Source organism: Anopheles bellator, chromosome 2 (assembly GCF_943735745.2).
Source record: "Anopheles bellator chromosome 2, idAnoBellAS_SP24_06.2, whole genome shotgun sequence".
Classification (NCBI taxonomy): domain Eukaryota; kingdom Metazoa; phylum Arthropoda; class Insecta; order Diptera; family Culicidae; genus Anopheles; species Anopheles bellator.
Window position 1 is genome coordinate 59,316,866 of NC_071286.1, and position 25,484 is coordinate 59,342,349.

Below are 25,484 nucleotides of genomic sequence, written 5' to 3' on the forward strand. Positions count from 1 at the left end.
TAAGTTTTAATACCATTAATTGTATATCACTTGACCATGTTGATTGTTGCAAACCTAGCTTACCTAATTTGCAGATTTTTGTGAAAATTAAAAATTCTTAACTCATATACCAGGTGAAAACTTGTCTATTTCTGGTAGTAGTTTGATCCTGCCAACTCAAGGTTCAAGGTTCTTGTAGGACCTACCATTTGCATACATCCACCACTGGCTCGTGCCGGATTAACGGAAACACGCCACAGTCCGCCAAGGCAGCTTTTCACATGTACATGCTGTTTTGAATGGGGTGACTTTATGGAACCATTGAAAATGCATAAACATTCATACGGTGGCGTTTATGCATGATACAAAACAATAAAACTGCCTATTAATCTCGCCAATGGAACAAGCACTGCTCGCCAACGCTTTCCAGCCAGCACGTTATCATATCAATAAATAAATCCACCACATCAGCGTAATGCGACTGAAAATAAATCTCCTAGATGGAACAACACTTCCCAGCTGGTTCGTAAATAAAATTGACCAAACCCGAAACGGGCCTCAATGATACCGGTACGAACGCCGCAAACGACCGCCGTATTCATTTCCACGACCAGCGAACAGTCGTCATCTCTTTATTTGGAGACCACATAACAAACTTTTTTGTTTGCCAAATGCACACGCCGTTACTGAAAGATACAGTTACGACTTTCTACTATTAATTCTCCATAAACTTGCTGCTGGGAAATTAAAATTCCCGCCTGTGCTCCGTGGGTGCCTCTCGAATGTGGCAAATATTGGAAAAGTTACTGCTGCACTTTGGAAACCCTTTCCATGTCCTGCCGGTTGGCGCACTATGAGAGCACAGCGGTCAAAATACTATTTCGCTTGTTTTTTTATTGCATTTTGAAACAATTTGTTTTAAATATTTAAGAACAACTCGTCTTTATTGATGCCTGATCTGATAATAAATAAAGGTAGGTTTTTGAAAATACAACCTTTTAGTCGTTTTGATTGATAGACCCTTTGTGTATAGTTTTCGATTTAATCTAGTAAAAAAGTGTAATAGCACGAATAGTTCCTCCTAATAAAGATTCAACTTTGTATCTACTCTACTTCGGATACTGTACATCCCATTCCCCTAACCCCGTTTGACCGGGAGACATCCCTTTTGGCCACCACTCCTCTTACAGTGCAGCGTAAGCGTAATCGAAGCAAATGGTCTTCGGGGAGGCCAAAAAAATTTATGATGATTGCCAAACGAGCACATCATTGAATCGGTATCGTTCGCACACTGTAACCGGCCGGCAGCGCACTGCGCCGTTTTCGATCTGTGAACAGTTCCATATTTGCCCCAGAGGCCCTACTGGCCGGCCTGCGGTATGTTTTATCGTCCTCACATTGCACAATAATAAAACATACCATTACTTGTACCGAGCGATCGACATCGGCAGCCCATAAAACCACCGACGCCGACCGAATCCTTCGCTGTTGTCTCTCTCTACTCTCCCTCTCTCTCTCTCTCTCTTCGGCTTCAAATGTTTTAGGAAACCTGCGACCGATTGGCGCTCCATTAAACGCACCGAGAAAGTGTGGCGTCTCCTTTGCCTAGCGGGAGTGTAGTGCAAACCGAGCACTCAAGTCCCTTTAATGAAGGTGGCGCCCTGAGTCCCAAAGCCAATTCCTTGGCACCACACCACACCCCCACCGAACCGGGTTAGTGGGAGGCCAGCGTAAGGGCACAACAATCCATTTCGACTGTCGTTAAGTTCAGACGATAGTTACCATAATGTGCCATCGGAGAAATAAATCTGGTGAAAAGTGCAAAAGCAAATTCAACTCGAAACAGATTAGCCTCTTCGGTATTAGGATTGGCAAATGAACCGACAAACCGTCGTCGTCCGGATCCGGCTTCCGGTCTTTGGCTGGCCGGCTGGTCACACCAAAAGCCAAGCGTCGAGAGAAAAACCAAGTGAAACTAAGTAGAAGCCCGGACCGGAAATAGTGGCAGTGAAGGGGAAGGATCTCTGTAGGGTTCTGAGTGGTAAAAATTTACGAAATGTGTTTCCTCTCTCGCTCTATTCGAGTGGACCGACACGGGCTGACTTGTTTATACCACGTTGTACGTACGTATGATGATGCGAGAGCATAAGTTCAGTTCAGGAACAAGGGCCCACAGCTTGAAGACAACCGCCGGCCATTGGTACCACTCGTTGGCAAGGCGCTTTTCGAGCTAGTTTTGGGGGGGTGCTAAAAAGTGGCCCGAGTGGTTCGGACCGAGGAACAAAGATCCAACGTCCGGCTTTAGAAGATGCCTATGTTCTCAGCCGGAGCCGATCTGTACGAATGAAGATGAGAACTCCACCGGGGACGATTCCTCTGTGGGTGGGTCGGTTTGTTTGTGTGCCTTCCTGTGCGAAGGTATGTGTCGTTGGGAATTTAGGAAGTTATCATTTTCTTCACCACCACCAGCCGTGCTTTCTCCTTGCTCCCGGTTCTCGACCGCAGCTTGAACACACAGGACACAAAAACATCGGGTCGGGGAAGGTTTGCCACTTTTTGTGGGAACAACGGCCAGCAGCTGCTTTAGCGTCGTTACTGCGTCCGGGGGCGATGGATGTGCAGCCGGAAATAAAACAGTGTCAGTTATGGGGCAAAGCATGGGCTTCCTTTATCACCAGGCCAGCCCATCCCTTCCAGAAAGCCAGAAAGCCACAACAGAGCAGATTTATGTAACGAAATGTGCAATAAAAATTAATCAAAACAAATTCCCATGCCCAACGGTTCGGGTTGGTCTTCTGTGCATCTCGGAGCCGGCCGCAGTTGGGATGCAGCGTGATTTCCGAAACAAACCCGGTACCGTTGGCTTAGTAAATAACGTTACGATGGTCGTAGCGACCACCTGGAACGTATACCGTTTATCAATTGCAACTACTGTTGCAGTCGGTCAATCTGTTCGTGTAGAAATGTAGCAGTTGCCGTGTGCAAGGATTGCATTATGATCGGATTGAGTGTGGATCAGTAAAAAATCTTTACTGGCACTTACTTTCTTATTTTGGGTTTAGTTTGGCTGATGTAGTTCATTGTCAATCATCCTCCATTCGCTTTAATCTACCGAGTGCCATTCATGTTTCATGAAGCGCCAATCTAATATGAAATTCGATTCTCAAAGTCATTTAACTTCTAAAACTAACGTCGAAGGTATCTACAAAACTCTATCAAAATATAACCAATCAAAATTGAGCCAAACCATCCATTATGTAATTAAATTCTTTAAATGATAAAAATAAAATGATAAAAAGGGTACGGTGAGTGCCATGTGTAATAATCTTAAATACGCTACAAAAAAGTTACAGTTCGAACTTGGCGTAGAAAAACATTTCGACATTTGCTCCGGATTCGATAGAAATTTACGCTTTTGTTCCAACTAATATTACGTATAAAAAGTTTGACAGTAAACTAAAAAAACGCGTAAAAATGTGGAACCGAGCGCGCGGATAAAAGTTTCAAATGTCATCATGACGGACAAAATTAATACAAACTTCATCCACTTTCCAACAAAATCCAAAACGATATGAACAAGGGCAGAGCATAGCAAAAAAAAAAGTAAATCTCATCTGAACACCGTGACTGGCAAGGGTCGCCAGACCCGATACAAGCACCGAGGCCAATTCTCCCAAATCAATTCGCTTCGTATAACTCCAATGTTCAATATCATTCAAAATCGAATGGAATAAATTCAATTTACGATAACTTTCAACAGCTCAAGAGCATCGTCCGCGGGACCGGTGCAAGTGAAGCGCCGCGCAACAACAAAAAAAAACGGAGGACCAATAAGCAGCGGAAGTACTCGCGTACCATCAACAATCGTCCTTCCGCAAACTCGTTTCTGCCTCGGTCGATGTGGCCGACTATTTTCACTGTGTAATGCATTTCTTTGCTGATAAATAGACAAAATATATCCCTTTCTCCGCCGCGATCGCCACGTGGCCCTCGCGGCCGTCGCGCACACCAGCAATCAACTTTTGCAATTCTACAAAAACTTTCGATGCTCCGGCGGGGGGTCTTTTTTGTTCAATTCGGAGAGAGGAGCCCGTGTTGGGCTCTTGACTTTTCGTGGCCAAAAAAGAAAAAGCGGTAAAAAACTGGGCCCCAAAAGCACAACACTCAAACCGAACCATTCCATTCGTGCCATCGTTTGAATTGATTCCGTGTTTCGGGGGACAAACTGTTGAAAATGTTTGCCTTCAACCATGAACTTCTTACTTTTGTCAGTTTTTAGTTGAGACAAGCAGAAGTTTTGCTACCATTCTGTCGCGTCTTCCTAATGGCTACGCATTTGTTCAAGTATTGCTTCTTATTGTTCCGCTGCTCTTATGGAAGTCCCGCGCAGGAATGATAGTTGCTGTGCAGGAATTCAAATATTAAGTAACGTGCGATACAATCTAATAAATAAAATGCTAATAAAATGAAACATCTCTAATATAATGTTTCCAAACGTGTAATCGGAAACCGTATCCAATGGGTAATCAATTAATGGTTAGTTTTCCGATCAATACAATCCAAATAATTAGCCCCCCTGGGGGGTTCGGCAGAATGGTATTCGTTTGATACGTACCGAAAATGCCTCGTAATGTGGCAATTAATTTACTGTTTGCTTTAATTGTTGGTGTTTACAAATTGATGAAAGCTTCTCTTAGGTACAGATGGCCATTTAACACTCCTAACGGTAGAACACATTGTAATTTTGTCTTTCATTTCAACCAGCCCCATTGTACTTTACAGGCAATTTTCGACTGACCAAACCAGCCAATTTGGAAGGAATTTTAGCATTGTTTGGCACTATTATTTGCAAACGTTTTGCTTGGCATTCGTTTTTCCCACGGAAAATGCGCTACTTAACTGAGACGAGCGTGAAACTTTATCATGTAGCAGTACCGTAGAAAAAACTGAACATAGAACCGGGGACGGACCGGAAATCGTAGAGCTTCCTTCCCGAGGTGCCCGGACGTGGAGGAAAGTTCAGCAACAGAAGCGGAGCGCGGAGTGTAATCGCCAAAATACAACAGTCAACACAAGGGTAAGAAAGTTTTAATTTAATCTTGCCATGTCCATGTGCATGGTAAAAGCTCCTAGCGGTGCACGTGCACTTCTTGGCGCTTCTCCGAAACGTGATGCATTACCGGAGCTATGGAGGACTGAAAAAGCCAAAAAGGACTTAGGACTTAAAAAAAAGCCTTGGCGACGTGGTAATGGGTACCAAGTATTCGCAAAGTCAACCAAAAACTTCCGGTGCATTTGAACAACAATTTGATCCCATAGCAGTTGGTCGTCCGGAAGTGTGATTGCATCCGTGCATTCTTAAGCACGTGGCTCCATTAAAACTACTTTAGTTGACACAAAAGTGATGAACCTCGTCATGCTCTGATCAAAAATCTACAATGCAAGAAAATCGGCGTCAATGGGACGAGCTATCTGGGGTCGAGATCAAAGCTATCACTATTTAAATTATTCACCCCGTTGAACGATCACCCTCATGAAGTAACCGCAAACTAACTTTGCTGAAGACGCGCAGATTCGTCCCGTGCACCGCTGGTCTCGCCCGAACCGAAAGTGGCTGAGGACGATATCCAGACTTACACGGTATCTTTGCACCCTCTCCGCACACGTTGGAGCGAAAACTCAAACACAAATAAGATGAAAACCTTCAAACTTTGCTCTTTGCGTCTTAATTAAACTTTTGTAAAGCAGATTATGTTTTATGCCAGTGTAATGCCAGGAACATGGTGTGCAGAATCGTTTTACGGGGCCGAGATGTTTCTCGGAACAGCATCTCGCACTGGACCGGGCGGGCGGCGAGGGTCGAACGGACCAACTGACTTTGAGCAGAAGTGAAGTAAATTGGTAGTTTCGTGCTAGTTTGCCCCGATTCGCCGCTGCGGTGCCTCAACATTCCACTACATCTGTTAATCTTTGGGCAAATAGTTTTTTGTTTCTTTCTTTGGCAAGGAAAGCCGCACTTTATTTCGCTCTTTAGCTAAACATCTCCCGCATAAAAATGAAATATTAATGAAATGGCGAATTTTCCGTGCCGTGTTGTTAACAAGACAAGTTTTTTACCAGTGCTCGCTGCCTCATTTGGAGAATATTTATTTTTATATCCTTCCGAACTGATGAAACCAGAGATGTTAAGGTTTGGATGAAATTTGGACGATGTATTACCAACAAAAAAATTTAAATAACATTTCACAGAACTTCGTTTAGCTAGTTTTTACTAAAAACCACATAAGAAATGAAAATGTTTGTATGAAAAATCGATTTCATTTAAATTACATTACAGAGGAAAGAACCATTTACAAAAAGTGACGTAAAATGTAACCACCATTTCTCAATTTTTCTGTTGTACCAAACAAACTCTTATTAAGTATTACGGCATTCGTCGCCGGATAATATTTCATACGTTCTGCCAATACTACACTTTTCATGTACAGTTTACTGAAGTAACAACGAATTACCACCACGATTTGTTATGCATTTGTTTGAACTTTACCATATTCATCAGGATCGAGTTTTTGATCGCTTCCTTATCCCGGTTCTGGCCGTAATAGTCCACAAACTCACCATTCGGATCGACCAAGTACATAATAATCGTGTGGTCCACAATATAATCATTATCGTCGTCTTTGGGGCCGGCACTGAAATAGACACGGAATGCACGACAGACCTGCGCTACCTGTTCGACGGTTCCCGTAAGCCCGAGCAACCGCGGCGAGAACTCTTTCACGTATTTGCCCACAATTTCCTTCGAATCGCGCTGTGGATCGACGGTGATGAAAATGGGCTGTACCGGATCGGCTGTTTCGTCCTTCTCGAGGTTATCCACGACTGCGGCCATTTTTTCCAATTCGTCCGGACAAATGTCCGGGCAGTGCGTGAAGCCGAAATAGATAAGCAACCACTTGCCGATAAAGTCGGCCGATTTGCGTGGTTTACCCTCCGAATCCATGAGTTCCCATTTGCCGCCGATCGCTGCCTTTCCGAGCTGCCGTTTTCGTTCCCGTAGCAGTGCCTGCTCTTTCTCGTCCTTCACGTACCACATGAAGCCCAACACACCGATTCCGGCGGTGGCAATAAATGCAAAACTCTTCCACGTGATCGGACCTTTGCCCTTCACGGGGTCGGATGTCCCGGGTGTGTGCTGAAACCGTTTCCACAGGCAGGAGCTCTTGGTAAATCGGGTGCGATCGGCTACATTTGTGTTGCGACCGAATATTCCGGCACCACTCCCACTGAATCCAGCAGCACCGCGGGAAGCTAATCTTATCAACATTTTGGACATGCTTAGTGTTTTGCTAAAAGTATAGAAGGCAGTATTAACAACAATGTTGATGCCATTAACGCCCATTTTCTCACCGTTTGCTGAGTTACTGGAAAGTACACTAAATACTTGCAGACATTTGGAAAATTCGTGTGATTGACGCAATGTTTTCACCGGCGTTTGTTTCTGCGTTTGTGCACTTTTGACAGCGAGTCCAAAGATTCTTCATCAGGCACCCATTAGGCCCCCAACCATTGGGCACACCAAAGGCCGCTAAAAATACTCAACTGTCAGTGCGAGTGACAAACGCAGAGCAACGCTATTTTAACATTTGCTGGTTTCCTTCGTTTGTTGAGGGAAAATAAACTCTTTTCGTCGTTAACCGTTCCAAATTGCTGCTGATTCCGTTGTTCCTTGTTTTACGTCAAAATGTCCGGTTTTAGTTTTGGCGCTCCGACCACTTCGGCGCCTGCATTTTCGTTCGGCACCCCAGCAGCAACCGCGAGCATCGCACCCGGAGCCAGTGCTCCGATCGGTGCTGCAACGGGCTTTTCGTTCGGTTCCCCTGCTACCGCTACCACCACCACGGCCACCGCGGCAGGCGTGTTAAGCTTTGGTAAGCCAGCAACTACGACGATGGCAGCGGCCGCTCCGGCACCATTGTCGTTCGGCCTCGGTGGTGCCACTACCTCAACGGCCAGCCCATTCGGTGCGTTGAGTCTTCCGACCGGAGCGACAACGACAACCACCACGGCAACATTCGCTGTTCCTACTCTTAACTTTGGTGCGCCAGCAACGGCCGGAACTGGTGCTACGCTTGGCCTTGGAACTACGGGAGGGTTTTTCGGAGCAACTAAACCTGCAACGGCAACCACGGTGACAGGAACAGCATTCGTTCAACAAACACCTACAACGACCGCGACGACCACGGTGGGCTTGGGTGGTGTGGACATTAATGCCAACTTACCCAAATCGGTTGAGGGCAAAACCGACAGCACTAAAGCAAAGGAAGCTCTGGTACCGCAAGAAATCCTCACCACCGTGGAACATCTGAAGGAGTACATCAAGAAGCAGAAAACTATCAGTTCGGACATTGCACGTTGCTCGGCGCGAAAAATGTCCAGCGTGTCCAACGAAATCAAGAGCCTCAACAGTACGCTGGCCGAGCTGTCGAACAGCGTGAGTAACAACCAGAATGCCATAAAACTGTTGCGTCACGAAACGTCCGGCATCACGCATCAGGCGGATATGGCGCAACGGACGCAGGAAACTCCCGTGGGACTGCAGTTCGAGAACACGCTGCCGTTGCAGTACTTTATCGAGCTGACTCAAAAGTATGAATCGGACCTGATAAACCTGAAGCAACAGGTCGAGCTCACCGAGAAACACATGAACTCGCTCCACACACCACAGTACTTCACTCCGCAGCACCTGAAATTGTGCCTGCAACAGATCTACGAAAGTTTTGTCGCCCTCGCCGGAAGACTGCACGAACTACATCAGAAAGTGGAGGAAAAAAAGGAACAGTACCTGAATCTGAGGAAGTATCTGCTGCGTGATACTACCGACGTATTCGAGAGCAACGAAAGTGCAAAGGATGCTGGCAAGGATGGGGACAAATTTGCCCTTAACGTTTCTTCCGGACCGACACCCTTCTCGTCCGTAATGGGTAACGTCAATTTCGGTGTTTCGCTGCGGCAATCGGTCCCTGGATCGTCGTTGTGGGCCGGTTCGGTTGAGCAAAATAGAACTGCGTTCGGAACGACGAATTTCTTCGGGATGACTCCAGCAGGCGGGACAGCTCCAGCAGGAACCGACAGTGTGGGCTTCGGTAATCGGTTAGGCTTCGGATTCGGTGCGATTACGGGAGCCGGAAGCGATGCTTTCAATCTACAGAAGCCACCACTAGGGAGCAAACGGAATAAGCACTGAAAAGTACGTCTATCACGCCCAGAAATTAAACGATTCTACATAATTTTGAAAGACAAAGGTAGGGTAAATAAATTAAAAGTTAGGACATACTCTTTATCATTCTAATTTTGTTCAATACCATATTGCTGGCCGTGTTGGCTCGCTTTCTGTTGATTGTATTCGCTTTTATGCTTTTTATCTGCTGAGTACTAAAAGTACCGAGCTTGCAGCATTCGATCCGTCGCCATAAACAGGAACTGTCGTGCCTCACAATTCTGACAGCTCGAGATGGAAAAGAAAAGAGAAAATCGACGTCATTCAGCCTAACCCAAAACAACTACAAGCAAAACTTTCACCAGTAATTATCACTGGACAGACCAAACAGAAGCTTCCTTCAGCAGAAAATCGGTCGTGTGACCATCGGAACTCGGTCCGAGCATTTTAGTGGCGCTAGAGCGCGCACTTTGTTAACGTTTTTCCAATCGCCAAAAACAGATAACAGTGCGTTCTGGGAGTGGGTCTCGTTGGATGAAGTAGTCGGCAAGAGACACGGATCCCGCGAACAAAAGCGTCCAAAGTGAAACAGATTTTCGTAGTAAAAACAGTCATATCGGACTTACGCCTATTGTTACGTCGTTTCCGTTGTTCGTTGTCGAACAGCCACAAACGATTCGTTGCTTCACGGAGCTGTAGTGGAAATTAGTTCCGGCCAGATACCACATCGTAGCGTAGAGAGTTTAGCGGCCGTACAGTATTCGATGCTATAGCCACCTACTGGGTGGGGTTGCAACGCTGTATTGCGGTCGTTTGCCTTAACGATCGTGTCTGGTAAGTGAGTTATGCTTGTTTTCCATTTTCTCCACCACGTATTGTTGACCCGTAATTACACTGTTTTGGTAGGTTTCCAGTGTGGGAAAAATCAACGTACCAAACCAGATTTGCGACCCAGAGCTAGCGACGCATTCGGGAGGCAACCACGCATGTGATTTTCTCGGACGAATAGAACTACTCAACCTCGTATTACCTCAGCCACGCGTAGTGCAAAATACGGCGACGGAGTGCTTATTTGTATCGCGATATTTTAATCCGGGAACAACGAAAGTGAAGATGTCGAAGAAACCGACGACGGGACCCGCCCTGCATAAGGTGATCATGGTGGGCAGCGGTGGCGTTGGAAAGTCCGCTCTGACGCTGCAGTTCATGTACGACGAGTTTGTCGAAGATTACGAACCGACGAAAGCGGACAGCTACCGGAAAAAGGTGGTACTGGACGGTGAGGAGGTACAAATTGATATCCTCGACACTGCCGGACAGGAAGACTATGCCGCGATTCGGGACAATTACTTTCGCAGCGGCGAAGGTTTTCTGTGCGTGTTTTCGATAACCGAGGACGAGAGTTTTCAGGCGACACAAGAGTTTCGGGAGCAAATACTGCGCGTCAAGAACGACGAGAATATTCCGTTCCTGTTGGTCGGCAACAAGTGCGATTTGAATGATAAGCGAAAGGTGCCTCTGGTGGAGTGCCAGTCGCGGGCCCAGCAATGGGGCGTGCCATACGTTGAAACGTCTGCCAAAACGCGTGAAAACGTGGACAAGGTGTTCTTCGACCTGATGCGCGAGATACGCTCGCGGAAGACGGAAGATTCCAAGACCACCAACGGGCGCGTTAAAGACAAATCCAAACGGAGGAAGATCAAGTGCACTCTGCTATAGAGTCGGGAGCGCGACAGCGATCGGTGCGGCGCGATGATTGGGAAGATACTCGTCAAATACTACTACTTTTCGCCACTTCGAAGAGCTCCCGCAAGGTGCGCGTCTTGATGCGCAGCAATCTCCTTATTACGCGTAACATTACTCATAATAACGTCGCGGTTGAAGTTTATGTTCTTGGAAAAAGATTAGCTTATAAGGGCGGAAACTCGTCACATCTTAGTGACTACTCGCCAGAGCGTCCGGGGGGAAGAAATCCGTACGAGAAGCGGGATAACGCAAGCTTATACTCATTGTTTAACGTGCGTTAGGTTGGGCGAAGGGAAGGTGAACGTACCACGCGCTTATCCCTTACTTCGCGGTTCTTTTAAGCTTATTTATTCCATGTACTTTTAATCATACGCTTTAAGCTACCAATATGATGTATTTTCTTTTTAGAAAAATTGCATTGATGTTTGTAAATGCATTTTAGGTTTACATGAACACAGCCCGATCAAGTAAAAATAAAAGAAACGTGAAAAGCGAGTACTCGAGTTCACACTATCGGCCCAAAATGCTTCCTTCCGTAGTGCTTCTGTTTATGCTAATTAGATTTCCCCCCCAAACTTGGGCAGGGTTTGTTCCATCATGATACTGTCAGAAAGGGCTTGGCTCTAGCCTTATCAGTCACACTGTTGGCCATGAGCCCACATTTAAATGATTCATACAATGGTCGCATGACTTAATCATCAATGAGTCAACCAAGATAAGCTTTACCGGTCATACACCCTCGGTCCATAGACCCGGTACAAACATTGTAGGCAGCCAAAGGTCCCACATATCATATTTGAAATGGCGATTGGTACTTCATTTATCTGCTGCACCGGTAATATATCAAATATTTTAAATTTAAATTTCTTCGTAGATATTTATCTAACAGTCACGTAATGTTTCATTGTCTGCTTGGCAAGGAAAACATAAATGTTTCACCAGGTACACCGAAAAACCATTGTGAAGTGTTGGGAAAAAAATAGAATATTTAATGCTTGTGCGCTGGTGTGCTCGGATATGAATCTTTTGGATTTACTCATATTTCGAAGATAATGTTTGTATGCATGCATTTAAAGGGAAGACACGGCAAAATATCTCGTTATGTTCGTAATGTGCATAGAGATAGCTTTCATCCATTCTGATCCGAACACCACCCTTCAATGTCCTTTTATTTCATCTAAAAACATTCTACATTTCTTCTTTAGCACTTTTGCCGCCTCTATGAATATCACCTCCGGCTTGAGGGATCCCAGTGATTCGATGGTGAATATGAAGTGATTTCTTACGCGTGCCAGCGTAACGGCATCCGCCAGGTGTGGATAGCGGTACACATTTCGACTGCAGCTATCGTACCGAGCATCCTTCACGTATGCACGATCCTCTTTGTCGATCTCAATCACTCCCGGAGAAAAGCACTTTTGCAGCAACCGTGCATCGTTTCCCACTATCTCGTGCTTGAGCTTGATTTCCGGCAACAAGCGATAAGAAGCCGTCGCTACCGGTGAAAATTTGGCATGATCTTTGCCCACGCCCTTCACGGCAAACAGTTTAATGTCGAACTCGTGCCCAGGGCGCATTTTGCTGATCAGTATATCGTCGTCGATTGGTCCAACGGACGCATCGGTGTACACGGCCGATTGGTTTCCGATCGGTATCCATTTGATCTGACCAGAATAGATGCTATGGTTGCGATACATGTTGTCGTTGTTCGTGATCTCGGTCGAGTCCTTGTTTTTGCGGGTACATTTCACCTTCAGCTCGAATTCCAGCGAATCTTGGGCGGTCGGTGGGTCGGTTTCGTTTACCTTGTACTCGAACATGCGCGGATCGGCCCGCAACGGTATCAAGCCCAGTCGGTGGGCCAACACTTCGTCCTGAATGATGGACGTGTTGTTGTAGATGTGCACTTTCTCGATCGCCATGCTCGGAACCTCGCTCAGCATCAGTCGCCGAAACACGTTGGCCACCGCCGGACTCACGCCGATCATGTCGAACTCGATTTCGTTCTCTTCGTACCGCACGATCACTATCTGCAGTTGCTGTTTGAACCGTTCGAAGCTCCAAAATTCATCCGATAGCCCATAATCGTTTGCATCTTGCTTCAGTTTGTGTTCCTCTAGGTACAGAAGGGGTTTCGCTGGTGACTGCACAGGAGCCATTGTACAATTCGGATTCTAATTCCAAGCAGAGCTGTTATTGTTTCGAGTTTGCACGTGTTGAAAAGTCGATTGTGCCGGATTGTTTTGCCGCTGCCGCTTGACATTTGCACTACCCTATGAAAAGTATGCAGTTTATATCCCACAGTAAGCTGGTGGGTTCCAGATTAATATTCTGCAAGCACTACGAAATAATAATAATAATTGGCGAGAAAAGCTACGTATTTCAAGGACTATGCATGCTAAGACCTTGCAATACGATAACGTAAATGTCCGAGAACATGAACTAACAGTATCCCTTACATTTTTTCCACCACTGTGAAGCGAACGCACGTTTTTCAGTAGCTGTCAAACGAAGGCTTCACTCATTTTCACCAGCCAGACATAAAACATGGCCTCGATTCTGCGATCGAGCAAATTTGTGCGCTATTTCGCCGGCTTTGCGCGAAATGTGGTTTTCAATACAGCTCGGGAAACCGAAAGCAGCCTCGTGCAGCAAACGCAATGTCTGTGCGGTAATTTCACAAGGTATGGACACAGCTTTCTAACAATCGTCAGTCTGGATCGGAGACCCCCCAGAGCCGGTGACACACCCGGCATAATTACGCAACAATGTCGGAAGTGGAGTTCATTCAGAATTCTGTTTTAATTCGCTTTTTCGTCCTGTAGTGGGTTTGCAACGGCTGCAGCAAGCAGTAAAAGTGGACTGGATCGTTCGTTGAAGCGTTTGGACGAAGATGTGCGCAGATCGGGTCGAATATCACGGCGCGATCTGGAGGAGGTGTTGGAGGAGATTCGCACCAATCGCTCGGCTAGTAGTGCTCAGTCGCTTCTGGTTATCCGGTGTTGTGGTAAGAAGGCAAGTTGTCCAAAGAATACAACCCCGGTAAACCGTTTCTCCCAATCGCAACAGGCAATCTGGTTCCAGAAGAGCTTCCAGAAGTGCGCACGGCTTTGGTGCAAGAGATATGGAAAACCTTGAAGCGGCTGAACGTGGCCATGGACGTGTCCCATTACAATGCTCTGTTGCGTGTGTATCTGGACAACGAGCATCCCTTTTCTCCGACGGAATTTTTGGCCGAACTTCAATCGAACGGCATCGAACCAAACCGAGTCACGTTCCAGCGGCTAATCTCGCGCTACTGCCAGCAGGGCAACATCGAAGGTGCCACCAAAATATTGGAGTACATGCGCGAGAAGCAGCTGCCGGTGAATGAGTATGTGTTTAACGCGCTCATTATGGGTCACTCGCAGGCGGAGTAAGTTTTCACGGAGTGAAGGGTACGGGGGCCAATCTTACTGATCATGTGTTTCAAATCCTTTCCCCTTGACAGTGATCTTGAGTCGTCCACTGGCATCCTGGCGGTGATGTCGCAAGCTGGGCTGCAACCTTCGGCCGATACTTACACTACTCTGTTGTGCGGTTACGCACGTAAAGGCGATATTGAGTACATTACAAAAACGATCGACAGTTGCGAGCAGAAGGAAATCTTCCTCCTCGACAAAGACCTTCTGGAAATTGTGTATGCGCTCGCCACGAACGGCCACCCGGAAAAGGTGGATCCGTTGCTGGAGCGAATTCGGCGCCAGGCAGGTTACAACCAGGATGCGGTTAATGTGATTTTGCGTCTTATCAACAATGGCCAGGAAGAGGTGGGCTTGAAGTTGCTGCGTACAATGCCACGGGCAGCGAAAAACGACGGCGAACTGGCCAACACAGGGAGCTTTTTGATACGACAGCTGGTGCGGGCGCAGCGGCCTTCTGAACGTTTGATTGCCATATGTCGAGAGCTGCAGGAAGGTGGCATGAACGATCGAGCCCTACTGATCGCACTAGAGACAGCACTTAAGAGTGGTGCGGTTGAGACAAGTTTCGCGTTGCTTGAGGAACTGGTTGCCCAGCAGCAACCGATTCGGCAACACTTTTTCTGGCCCCTTCTGTGTGCCAACAGCACGAAGATGTCGAAGGAAGCGCGCACGGAGCAAGTGCTGCAGGTTTTGCGGCAGATGAGCGAAAAGTTCAACCTCAATCCGAGCAGCGAAACGATCCGCGAATATGCTGTTCCCAATCTTCCGGTAACCAACAGCGAGCTCAGCATCCAGTTGCTCCGAAGTGCCGGTATTTCGCCAGCAGTAGCCAGCAGCAGTTGTGCGTACTATGCTCTGGAGAGCAACAAACTAAAAGAAGCCGCCAATATTGCTTCGCGCTACCGTGCGTACTATCCTCCGGGAGTTTTCCGGAAGCCGTTAGTGCAGGCTTTTCATCAAACACGAGACTACGATTCTTACGTACGCTTCTCGCGAGCCCTTTACGATGGGCTCAAGCGATCGCGCACGTTGGAGGAAGAGAATGATCAGCAAGTGGACGGTGAAACCAGGGATGGAGCGGTGGAGACTGAGAGCGGTAGCGGAAGCACCAGTATCGAAGCACTGCAGGCAGATACATTGGGTTGCATGATCTATGATGTCCTGACAACGTTTAAAAGCGAACGAACCGAAGCAATACAACGCATTCTTACCGGTTTTGTTAATCAGGGCCTGTCAATCAGTGGTGCAATGGCAGAGAAAATTCAGGAACGTATGGGCAGTGAGATGACGGCAGAAATATCATCGATGCTCTCGAAGCTCGCTGCCGGGGATCTTGAGCCAATCGAAGTGGAACGCCCAGTGGCTGGAGGATCATTCCGTCAGAGGCCACCGTCGGCTAATTTGTCCGTGCCTCAGCTGGAGCGCTTGATCGGCGAGCTGGAGAGTCGTAAGGAGAATGCGAATGGGTTGAAATCGCAATTGATTCGCGCAGCCGTTCGATCGAACGATACGGCCAAAGTGAGTGAAGTGCTGCAGAAGTTGGAGAGTGAAAACTACGTCGTAAGTCCAGGCATTTACGGACAGATGATTGAACTGTACGCCACCAGTGGCAAGCTCGAGGAGGCGTTCGATTTGCTGCAGCGCGTAAAAGCCAAACAGCCCGACTTTGTGCTCGATCGGATTAAGGTTGTACGTGTTGCCCAAGGGCTGTTGGAAGCGGAACGTTTCGAGGATGCGCTACGTTTCTTACAGGACAATGCTCCACAGGAAGTAGCACAAAGTGTGGATGCGGAGCAAACGGAAGAGGTGGATTTCGTGTACAATAGTGCATGCTGGCGGTTGCTGAACATTCTCGCCGAAAAGGGTAACGTACAGCAAGTTGGCGCCCTGTTCGATCATCTGATCACGCAGCGCTTCATCAAACCGCAGAACATTTTCCTCGGCTCTCTGATCAAAGTGCACCTGGTGCGTGATGATCTGCCGAGTGCAATGAATGCATTCGAGCAGATCTGCAACCAGCATCATATGACGCCATGGAAAACGGACCTGACCTGTCGGTTGATACAAGCCGAAGATGCCGCCAACTTGCAGCGTCTGACGGATCTAAGCACAGAGGTACACGGCGAGGTTAACAGCTTGTATGATCTTGTGTTTGCATTCGTCGATTGTGGTCGCATTCGGCAAGCGAGAAAAATTCTCGAAACTCCTGGGTTGCGTACGCGATACCAGCGTATTCAGTCGGCTTGCGAACGGTACCAGCAAGAAGGTAAAACGGCCAGTCTGGAAGGACTGATGGAAGCGACCAAGGACCTTAACCATATCGATCGCAGCGAAATCTATCACAAATTGCTGCAAAGCTACATCACCGAACGAGATGCGGACAAATCGCTCGGACTTTGGACACGAATGCAGGAGGAAAATGTCGCACCTTCCGACGCTTTTCTTGCCGAACTGGGCGGATTTTTGAGTTCAAACGGTTACGAAGTACCGTTTGCCGTGCCCGATCTAAAAGAATCTAGATCTTCGACAACGCAGAAAGTCGGTGGCACTCCGCAAGCCCAAAGTGCTGCCCCTCCGAAACGTGCCCAACCCGTGCTGTCGGCACCTCTACGGGAATTTAAGCAAGCGATCAAATCACATAATCTGGACCGCATTCTAGACGCGTATGAAAAGGTGGATTCCAGAGAAAAACTGAACCTTACGGAGCAATCGGCCGTCATCGACGCCCTGATTAATCGCGACCGTCTCACAGAAGCCACGAAGCTGGTGATGAATATCCTGGAGCAGAAACTTTTCCCCATTCCGCGCACGTTCAAATTTTTCCTCAACAAACTGGCCCTGACGGGAGATGTGGAGACGTTTGATCGTATCTCATCCCTCATCTCCGATGACCTGAAACGACAGGTTTCGTTCGATAATCGACTTTGTCACGCCAACGTAGCCGGTGGTAACGCTGATCAGTACCTGCGGCGCTTGGAGCAAGAAGCTGAGAAGATTAAGGACAAGGAAGAAGCTGTTGTGGCGGTGAAACACTTCCCAGTGGGTGGTGCTTCTTGCATTCTCACGGAACGTCCGGAACTGCACGATCGTTACATGCGTCTGGCTGAAAGTTACGCCAAGTGGAACCTGCTAGCACCGATCAATGCCCTCTGGATACACTACTTTATCGCCGGCGAAATGGAGAAAGCGCGCACGGTTTGGGATCAACATCTGGCCCCCAGTCCACGCATAATGTTCCAGAAGGTGATTCAAGTGGCACGCGACACCAAGAACGATGCAATGTGCCGGCGTTTGCTCGACCATTTGCAGGGCTCGAAGGTGTCGGAGAAGGGCAAGGGTTTGATCTACAGTTGCCTGATTGACACACTTGTCGCGAAGCAACAACCGGAAGAGGCTTTGGCTGCGCTGGAAGCTGGACTGAAGGAAACTTGTCTCGAGAATGTTAACCGAACGGCTCTGCGGCGTTTGAGCGATGCCCTGGCGGCGAAGGGTAAAGCTTTCCCCCACACCATTCCGGCGCGGAATACCAAGGCACAGGAACCATCGTCCACTAGCAGCAGCGACAGCGACAGCGAGAGCAGTAGCGACGAGGAGGCGAAAAAGCGAGTGACACAACCCGACAGCACCAAGCCAGTGAGCGAAAAACCAGCTTAAGTGCTGACCCCTCGAACGTTAGTGTGAATTTAAGTGTTTAAGAGTAAGTAACCAACCAAACAGAAAGCCAGTCACCATTAGACGGAAGAACGCATATGAGTCGAATGAACGATAGTTTTGAATTTCTTAGAAGCGCAATTGGTGTGCCCATTGAAACAGTATCCAGTGGAGTAGAGTTTAATAAAAGCCGTACCAAATGCAAGTTGCTGGTTGTCGATATTATTATGGATTCGAACCCGTTTCATACTATTCAATAATATCGTTCCCTAAAGGTAAGTAATTTCAGCAAAATGACGACAATCGGTAGAGCTTGTATTATGAAGACGAATTGCTTGTTTTTGTTTACAATTTTCTACCCAAAATTATAAGACTAACTGTAATCTTAAAACCTTTTTCACCGCGACTAACTGTTTGCGTTACGTAACGCCAGTAACGCTTGTTGGATATTTTGAAGTGCCCAATCAACTCACCACTCTAACGTCAGATTTCGCTTCGCGGTTCGGAGAATCGCTTACTCAAAATCTGTTGGCACGTCAGAAAGTAAACACGTCGTAGGAAATTGCTCTGTTCTATTAGTTCTCGTCCGCGATCGTTGTTTCAGTGCCCGTCTCTTGTGGGCATTTCTACTTGTGTCGATTGTGTCGATCAGTGGAACCGTTAAAGTGCGCTAATAGTATCAAAAATGATTCGCCTAGGACAACTGGTGTTGCGTCAAAGCCAGAAGGTTAAGGGTACTGAAATTCGAAGGTATGCAAAAAAGTCGAGAAACTACTATTTATAGGCGTTAAGAAAAAAGATCGAAAAGCCGCTGTCTCGCGATTTCCTTCGCACACGCGTGTTCGCGACCTTGAACACGGGCAAGCTTTGAAATGGTGTTTAGAAGAGGAAGAAGGATCGCTCGACGTCATCGCGATATATAGGTCACGACAAGCGCATCATTATTTGCATTAATTAACTACTGGAAACCTCGTATCACGGGACAAAGTGCAACAAAAGCGTATGATGAATCCAAGCAGTCGCACACGGAACGATGGACTTTGAACCTTGGGACGGAGCTCACACGCGATAGGCACGAAGGGTTTTACGTAAACAATTTGTTGGCTACATGCCGATGTTGACATCGCTCGTCGGTGTTGTCGCACTTCATGCAATAGAACTAATGACTGTTGGTAAATGATTTCCCAGTTCCTCACGCCATATTCAAAATCTTTTTCCTACCACGCTTTGGTGGTGATCCTTTCATCTTTTCTACAAGCTGTTCAACGCTTTTTGGAGGCCGCGATTTGCTATTTGATAAGATATCGCCCCAAAAATGGGCCATACGAGTCGTGGTTATCATCGATTCCTGCTCATTGTCAACGAATCGTTATCAAATAATGCCCTGTCGATTTTTTGGCTCACTTCACAGATGTCTTTCGGCGGCCCCACAATCCAAGCAGGCGGCGGAAACGCAACCAGCGGCCCCGGCCGAAGGAGAAAAGCGCCAAAATATGTCCTTCCTGACAAACATCTTCCGTGGCGAGATTCAGGCAGCGCAAGTGTTCCCCTACCCGGAAGCGCTGGATGCCGAACAGAAAGAGTACATCGCGGCGTTCGTCGATCCGGTGAACAAGTTCTTCGAAGAGGTCAATGATCCCGCAAAAAACGATACCAATGCGAAGATCGACGAACAAACCACCGAAGCGCTTTGGGATCTCGGAGCGTTTGGACTCATGGTTCCATCGGAATACGGTGGCCTCGGTCTCAACAACACACAGTACTCGCGGATGTGTGACATTATCGGTGGTCAAGATCTAGGGTTAGGAATATTCATCGGTGCGCACCAGAGCATCGGTTTTAAGGTACGTTAATCGTGTGGGCGATAAGACGCCCAACGGATGCAGCACGTGTGCCTATGGGCTTGATAAGGAACGCTAAACTTCCGTGTTTAAACCGGCGGCTTGTTGTGTACCTTACTGTATCAGAGTCCATTGCCGCTCGTGGGTGTTATTGAGCCGTCCTTCAGCAAGCCGCTAACCGATGGATTGTTCTCGTTTCGTTATTCCAGGGAATAATGCTGTACGGTACCAAGGAACAGAAAGCGAAGTACCTGCCGATGGTGTCTACCGGCAAGGTGTACGCTGCGTTCGCACTGACCGAACCAAGTTCCGGTTCCGATGCCGGTTCCATCCGCTGCCGGGCGGTGAAATCGGCCGATGGCAAGCACTACGTGTTGAATGGTTCCAAAATTTGGATCTCAAACGGTGGCATTGCGGACATTATGACCGTGTTTGCGCAGACCGAAGTGGTCGACCCGAAGACGGGCCAGAAGCGGGACAAAGTGACTGCGTTCATCGTCGAGCGAGGCTTCGGTGGAGTTAGCAGTGGTCCACCGGAGAACAAGATGGGCATCAAATGCTCGAACACGGCCGAGGTGTACTTCGAGGATGTTAAGATTCCGGCCGAGAATGTACTTGGTGGCGAGGGTGAAGGGTTCAAGGTAGCGATGAACATCCTGAACAATGGACGATTCGGTATGGCCGCTACGTTGTCCGGTACGATGCGTGCCTGCATTCAGAAGGCGGCGGAACACGCCACGAACCGGGTCCAGTTTGGGCGGAAAATTGAAACGTACGGTGGAATTCAGGAGAAGCTGGCCAAGATGGCGATGCACCACTACGCGACGCAATCGATGGCGTACATGATTTCTGGAAACATGGACACCGGCTCGTTGGACTATCATCTTGAGGCGGCCATCTCGAAGGTGTTTGCATCGGAATCGGCTTGGTTCGTGTGCGATGAGGCTATTCAGATCCTCGGCGGAATGGGCTTCATGAAGGATGCCGGTCTGGAGCGTGTGATGCGCGATTTGCGTATCTTCCGCATTTTCGAGGGCACGAACGATATTCTGCGCCTGTTTGTGGCCCTCACCGGTATCCAGTACGCCGGTGGACACTTGAAGGAGCTGCAAAAGGCTTTCAAAAATCCTGCCACCAACATGGGCCTTATCTTTAAGGAAGGATCCCGTCGGGCGATCCGTAGCATCGGGTACGGTGGTACGGATCTCAGCTCGTACGTGGCCGATCCCCTGAAGGTCTCTGCCAAGCAGTGCTCGGAGTGTATCGATCTGTTTGGCCAAACGGTCGAGTCGTTGCTTATCAAGTACGGAAAGAAGATTGTTGACGAACAGTTCCTGCTCAACCGATTGGCGGATGCGGCAATCGATACGTATGCCATGGCCGTCGTGCTGTCGCGAGCAACCCGTTCCGTGCGGAAGGATCTCCCTTCGGCCGAGCATGAAGTATTGATGACCAAAGCATGGTGTCACGAGGTATGTGTACTTTTTTCTCGTAATCAATCATCAGGGACATTATCTGACTCCGATCTTCCGCTTCGCAGGCTAGCGATCGTGTGCGTGTAAACATTCGCAAAATCAACACCGATTCGTTCGCGAAGAACTACGGACTGATGTCGCAGATTTCGAAAAACATTTGCTCCAACAACGGTATCGCTCACAATAACCCACTCGATATTGAATAGGAGATAGGCGCTTTTAAAGAACAAACGAATGATACGACCTGATCACGTCACGGTTCCTCGATTTTTTCTACCTAGAAAGTTTGCACAGTGAATCCAGATGGTGCGCGTGTCTCACGCTACGACTAAGCTATGATCGTGTCTCTCTGCCGATGTGGGCAATCTCCACTGTACCCAGCCGACAGTAGGAGCATATGAAGTCACAGTAATGATAGAGAACTTGTCTCCACGACAGGCAGTGTGCAGTGTGCAGGAGTAGTTAATTTGTCCATCCTAGAAAAATTAATTTAAAAGTGTTTTTATTTTCGTTTTTTCATATTTGGTTATTTTGACTTCGTTCGCTTATTGTTTACACTAATGTGTCTCCTCCACAAACACGAATCCACTACACGGTGTGGGCATTACCAGAACATTTCAGAACGTTTCATTGCACTTAAATATCTTGTTACCATGTACATACCACCTCAAAGAAGAAGACGCCCTTTCGTAGCAAGTGCTCTAGGGCCTCAAGAGATTAGAGAAATAATTTCTTAAAAAAATAACTCCAAAGCCGTGTTTTAACATCATAGTTCCGTGGTATCCGAAAAATGTAGATTTGGGCAGCTAGTTTTTGTGCGAGTGATTAGGAATGAGCCAAAGAGATCACATCCCTATCTTGCTCTACTCTCCTATCGGCTGGCCGAGTGCTGCCGTCTGGCGATAAAATTGGCGCCAAAGTCAATGTACCGCAAATCTCAGAAAAAGCGCAAAGTTCGAAAGCTTATCGGTTTGCGGAAAAATACTTCCTGTAGCCGCGGGAGAGACTTCGCAAAATGGCACGATAACCGAGGAACGGGATTGAACATTGATCCCCTTCGGCGTCCGCAGTGAGTCAAAGATGACGTGCAGTTTTGGGAAGTGATTGTGCTCACCAAAGTCCAATAGATCTCGGATCGAGCAGTCTTGGCGGCAAACGTGTGGACATCCTTTTCTAATCGCACGTAAGCGTGCCGTCCTTCATGTTAGGTTCATAAATACGAAGAAACCGACTGTTTTAAGAGGTACTATCAATACCGGTTTGGACCGCAAGTCACCATTTACAACGCAATATTTATATCCATTATCCGTGATAACAAGATAAGGGTTTGGTCATGCCCCCTAAGCTGGTCAACGGGAGGATTGGAATTTCTCATTTCTAATCCGCCAGCGAATCGGTATCCAGATAGCGCAGCTGGGAAAGTTTTCGTTCGATATCGGCAACATCCGGAAGGTGATACTAACTTTTAAAAGCAAGCCCCCCGCAGGTGGTTCGTTTTTATCGGTGAGGTGCAGTTTAAAAGTGGACGCTCAGCGCACACAACACGCAGGAATAGCTTCGCCTCGCAGGAATCGAATTTTGACCTCGCTCATAGAATAATGCTGAGAACGTGTACGAGTTTCATTTTAACCGCAAACATCCGATCGACGGCGTTAGTACGTTGTAGCAGTCGTAATGTATCAACAAATTGTCCACTGTATGCGGCTGCGGTCGATAAAATCGAACAACCAAAAGCGAACCGATCGTTTGTCGTGAACCTGTTCAGTGGAAAACTACAAACGGCCGAACTGTTCCCCTATCCGGAACCACTGAACGAGGAACAACGAGAGTACGCGCAAGCTTTTATCGATCCAACGGAGAAATTTTACCAGGCAAGTGATCGTCAATGTTTCTAAAGCAATTATTGTCTACTCATTTGTGCTATTTTGTGCCATTAGGAAGTGAACGATGCGGTCAGAAATGACGCCACTGGAACTGTGGAACCGGCTGTGGTGGATGCTCTATGGGACAACGGATTCCTGGGCCCTTTCGTTCCAACGGAATACGGTGGTCTGGGGCTTCTGAACTCGCAGTCGGTGAAAATTTCAGAAATCACCGGCAGTTATGACCTGGGCATGTCGATCTTTACCGGCGCTCACCAAACGATCGGAACTAAGGGTATCGTGCTGTACGGCACGGAGCAGCAGAAGAAAAAATATCTTCCCCAGCTGAGCTCCGGTAGGGTGTTTGGAGCGTTCGCTCTCACCGAACCCGGCACAGGGTCCGATGCAGCGTCGGTCAAAACGAAAGCCGTGCTCAGCCCCTGCGGTAAATACTATCTCCTCAACGGATCCAAATTGTGGATATCGGGCGGTTGCACTGCGAACATCTTTACCACCTTTGCGCAGACGGAGCTGGTGAATCCGCAGACGGGTGAAAAGACAACCAAAATGACCGCGTTCATCGTGGAGCGTGCGTTCGACGGGGTCAGCAATGGGCCACCGGAGGACAAAATGGGAATCAAGTGTTCGAACACGGCTGAGGTGTTTTTCGACGACGCAAAGGTGCCGGTGGAGAATGTGCTCGGTGAGCCGGGCCAGGGTTTCAAGATTGCGGTGAATATCCTAAATTCCGGTCGGTACGGATTGGGTGCCATGTTGGCGGGGTCGATGAAGACGTGCATTGAGACGGCGGCCAACCACGTGAAAAACCGTGTGCAGTTTAAACGCAAGTTGATCGAATTCGAAAACGTGCAGGAAAAGCTCGCCCTAATGGCCACAAAGCATTATGTGGCGCAAAGCATCACGTACATGGTGGCGGGCAACATGGACAAAGGATCGGTCGACTTCCATCTAGAGGCAGCGGTGAGTAAGGTGTTTTGCACCGAGGCGGCCTGGGACGTGTGCGACGATGCCATTCAGCTGTTGGGTGGCAATGGATTCATGAAAGCGAACGGTTTGGAACGGTTCATGCGAGACATGAGAATTTTCCGCATCTTCGAAGGGGCCAACGATGTCCTGCGTATGTTTATCGCCTTGACCGGCATTCAGGCGACCGGAAAAGGGCTTCGTGAGCTGCAAAAGGCAATGAAAAACCCACTCGGTAGCATAGGGGTTCTTCTGGCGGAAGGGTCGAAACGGGCCGGTCGGAGAGTTGGTGTTGGTGGCGTCAACTTGACGCCATTCGTTGCGAGTGAACTGCAGACCGCAGCCAAGCAGTGTGGTGAGGTAAATGTGCCGTTTGATAATCTGTCGTTGGGTGAAACCGTTTAACGGACAAGCGTGTTTCGTTTGCAGTGCATGGACTTGTTTAGCGAAACCGTCGAATCTCTACTGATGAAGCACGGCAAAGGTATCATCGAGCGCCAGTTTCAACTGGCCCGGATCGCCGATAGTATGATCGATATCTACACGATGGCGGTGGTGCTGTCACGTGCTACTCGTGCCATTCAGAAGGGCCTTCCCTCGGCGGCCCAGGAAGTGCTGATGACGCAAATCTGGTGCCAGGAGGCAAGCAGTCGGGTGCGGGCCAACATCAGTCGGATTCACTCGCCCTCGGTCCAGCTAAACTACCAACGCATGACACTGGTGGCCAGGAATGTTTCGGAACGAGGCGGGCTAGGCTACACTAATCCTCTGGAGATTGATTAAACGTACGCACCTTTTCGGCGTACGCACTGATAAGAGAGTGACCGGCAAATTGACACACACAATAAAAAGGGATTAATCGAACGAAAATCCGGTGTGCGTTATCATTCGGGTTGCGAATGAATTTTTATCGTAAAGCTTGATGCGCTTCTTCGTGTACCGATCGAACGGTCAGTCGACTTGCTTGGTTGTTGAATATTGGTGCGGTTTTTGTAGTGCTGCGGGATGTTGTTACGATTGGGAAGCTACTTCATCATCAAAGGCGGGCAGTCGCCAAAGACGATCGTGAATCAGTGTGCTAGGTGTGTTACGTTTCGTTCGTTATTTTTCGTAATGGCACCGTTTGAAGTTGAAATTGAATAGTGGTTTTACACTCATTAAATTTGTCACAATGATTAAATTTTATGTTTCGATTGATTATTTTTTGTAACCTTTCTGAAGGTGTGTTGGAGAACTAATCAACTCGTGAGGTCATTGAACGG

General features: G+C 47.8%; 7 protein-coding genes across 8 annotated transcripts; 5 read left to right on the top strand and 2 right to left on the bottom strand.

Moving 5' to 3' along the window:
- Nucleotides 1-6,321: 6,321 nt before the first annotated feature.
- Nucleotides 6,322-7,484, bottom strand: LOC131209964 (protein SCO1 homolog, mitochondrial). The gene is made up of 2 exons (XM_058203141.1): nt 7,390-7,484; nt 6,322-7,328 (listed from the first exon to the last, which is right to left on the bottom strand). The coding sequence occupies exon 2, from the start codon at nt 7,313-7,315 to the stop codon at nt 6,488-6,490; it is 828 nt and encodes a 275-aa protein (XP_058059124.1). The 5' UTR covers nt 7,316-7,328; nt 7,390-7,484; the 3' UTR covers nt 6,322-6,487.
- A 130-nt stretch (nt 7,485-7,614) lies between these two features.
- Nucleotides 7,615-9,305, top strand: LOC131209911 (nuclear pore complex protein Nup58-like). Its single transcript, XM_058203068.1, has one exon. It carries the CDS (start codon nt 7,724-7,726, stop codon nt 9,224-9,226), a length of 1,503 nt encoding a protein of 500 aa, XP_058059051.1. The 5' UTR covers nt 7,615-7,723; the 3' UTR covers nt 9,227-9,305.
- Nucleotides 9,306-9,966: 661 nt separating this feature from the next.
- Nucleotides 9,967-11,440, top strand: LOC131209729 (ras-related protein Ral-a). Its single transcript, XM_058202860.1, has 2 exons — nt 9,967-10,033; nt 10,106-11,440. The coding sequence occupies exon 2, from the start codon at nt 10,313-10,315 to the stop codon at nt 10,916-10,918; it is 606 nt and encodes a 201-aa protein (XP_058058843.1). The 5' UTR covers nt 9,967-10,033; nt 10,106-10,312; the 3' UTR covers nt 10,919-11,440.
- Nucleotides 11,441-12,102: 662 nt separating this feature from the next.
- On the bottom strand, nt 12,103-13,169 carry LOC131210509 (DNA-directed RNA polymerases I and III subunit RPAC1). Its single transcript, XM_058203766.1, has one exon. The coding sequence runs from the start codon at nt 13,102-13,104 to the stop codon at nt 12,103-12,105; it is 1,002 nt and encodes a 333-aa protein (XP_058059749.1). The 5' UTR covers nt 13,105-13,169.
- Nucleotides 13,170-13,492: 323 nt separating this feature from the next.
- On the top strand, nt 13,493-18,247 carry LOC131208803 (leucine-rich PPR motif-containing protein, mitochondrial). The gene is made up of 5 exons (XM_058201695.1): nt 13,493-13,629; nt 13,771-13,952; nt 14,015-14,360; nt 14,436-15,462; nt 15,502-18,247. The coding sequence occupies exons 1-5, from the start codon at nt 13,493-13,495 to the stop codon at nt 18,061-18,063; spliced, it is 4,254 nt and encodes a 1,417-aa protein (XP_058057678.1). The 3' UTR covers nt 18,064-18,247.
- A 321-nt stretch (nt 18,248-18,568) lies between these two features.
- LOC131212239 (very long-chain specific acyl-CoA dehydrogenase, mitochondrial-like) lies at nt 18,569-21,582 on the top strand. Its single transcript, XM_058206027.1, has 4 exons — nt 18,569-18,810; nt 19,472-19,904; nt 20,111-21,373; nt 21,442-21,582. Exons 1-4 carry the CDS (start codon nt 18,746-18,748, stop codon nt 21,580-21,582), a joined length of 1,902 nt encoding a protein of 633 aa, XP_058062010.1. The 5' UTR covers nt 18,569-18,745.
- A 786-nt stretch (nt 21,583-22,368) lies between these two features.
- Nucleotides 22,369-25,046, top strand: LOC131212240 (very long-chain specific acyl-CoA dehydrogenase, mitochondrial-like). 2 transcript variants are annotated; one of them, XM_058206028.1, is made up of 3 exons: nt 22,369-23,251; nt 23,318-24,582; nt 24,652-25,046. In XM_058206028.1, the coding sequence occupies exons 1-3, from the start codon at nt 22,975-22,977 to the stop codon at nt 25,003-25,005; spliced, it is 1,896 nt and encodes a 631-aa protein (XP_058062011.1). In that variant the 5' UTR covers nt 22,369-22,974; the 3' UTR covers nt 25,006-25,046. The 2 variants fall into 2 exon arrangements, with proteins under 2 accessions (XP_058062011.1, XP_058062012.1); XM_058206029.1 differs by having other exon boundaries at nt 22,369-23,247; nt 23,314-24,582.
- Nucleotides 25,047-25,484: the final 438 nt, after the last annotated feature.

Bases quoted from the DNA above. Each gene is read 5' to 3' on its own strand.
- LOC131209964 (XM_058203141.1), bottom strand. From the start codon at position 7,315: ATGTCCAAAATGTTGATAAGATTAGCTTCCCGCGGTGCTGCTGGATTC.
- LOC131209911 (XM_058203068.1), top strand. From the start codon at position 7,724: ATGTCCGGTTTTAGTTTTGGCGCTCCGACCACTTCGGCGCCTGCATTT.
- LOC131209729 (XM_058202860.1), top strand. From the start codon at position 10,313: ATGTCGAAGAAACCGACGACGGGACCCGCCCTGCATAAGGTGATCATG.
- LOC131210509 (XM_058203766.1), bottom strand. From the start codon at position 13,104: ATGGCTCCTGTGCAGTCACCAGCGAAACCCCTTCTGTACCTAGAGGAA.
- LOC131208803 (XM_058201695.1), top strand. From the start codon at position 13,493: ATGGCCTCGATTCTGCGATCGAGCAAATTTGTGCGCTATTTCGCCGGC. The intron at 13,630-13,770 runs GTATGGACACAG...TTCGTCCTGTAG, and splicing joins CTGTGCGGTAATTTCACAAG to TGGGTTTGCAACGGCTGCAG. The intron at 13,953-14,014 runs GTAAGAAGGCAA...CAATCGCAACAG, and splicing joins TCTGGTTATCCGGTGTTGTG to GCAATCTGGTTCCAGAAGAG.
- LOC131212239 (XM_058206027.1), top strand. From the start codon at position 18,746: ATGATTCGCCTAGGACAACTGGTGTTGCGTCAAAGCCAGAAGGTTAAG. The intron at 18,811-19,471 runs GTATGCAAAAAA...CTCACTTCACAG, and splicing joins AAGGGTACTGAAATTCGAAG to ATGTCTTTCGGCGGCCCCAC. The intron at 19,905-20,110 runs GTACGTTAATCG...TCGTTATTCCAG, and splicing joins ACCAGAGCATCGGTTTTAAG to GGAATAATGCTGTACGGTAC.
- LOC131212240 (XM_058206028.1), top strand. From the start codon at position 22,975: ATGCTGAGAACGTGTACGAGTTTCATTTTAACCGCAAACATCCGATCG. The intron at 23,252-23,317 runs GTGATCGTCAAT...GCCATTAGGAAG, and splicing joins GGAGAAATTTTACCAGGCAA to TGAACGATGCGGTCAGAAAT. The intron at 24,583-24,651 runs GTAAATGTGCCG...TTTCGTTTGCAG, and splicing joins CAGCCAAGCAGTGTGGTGAG to TGCATGGACTTGTTTAGCGA.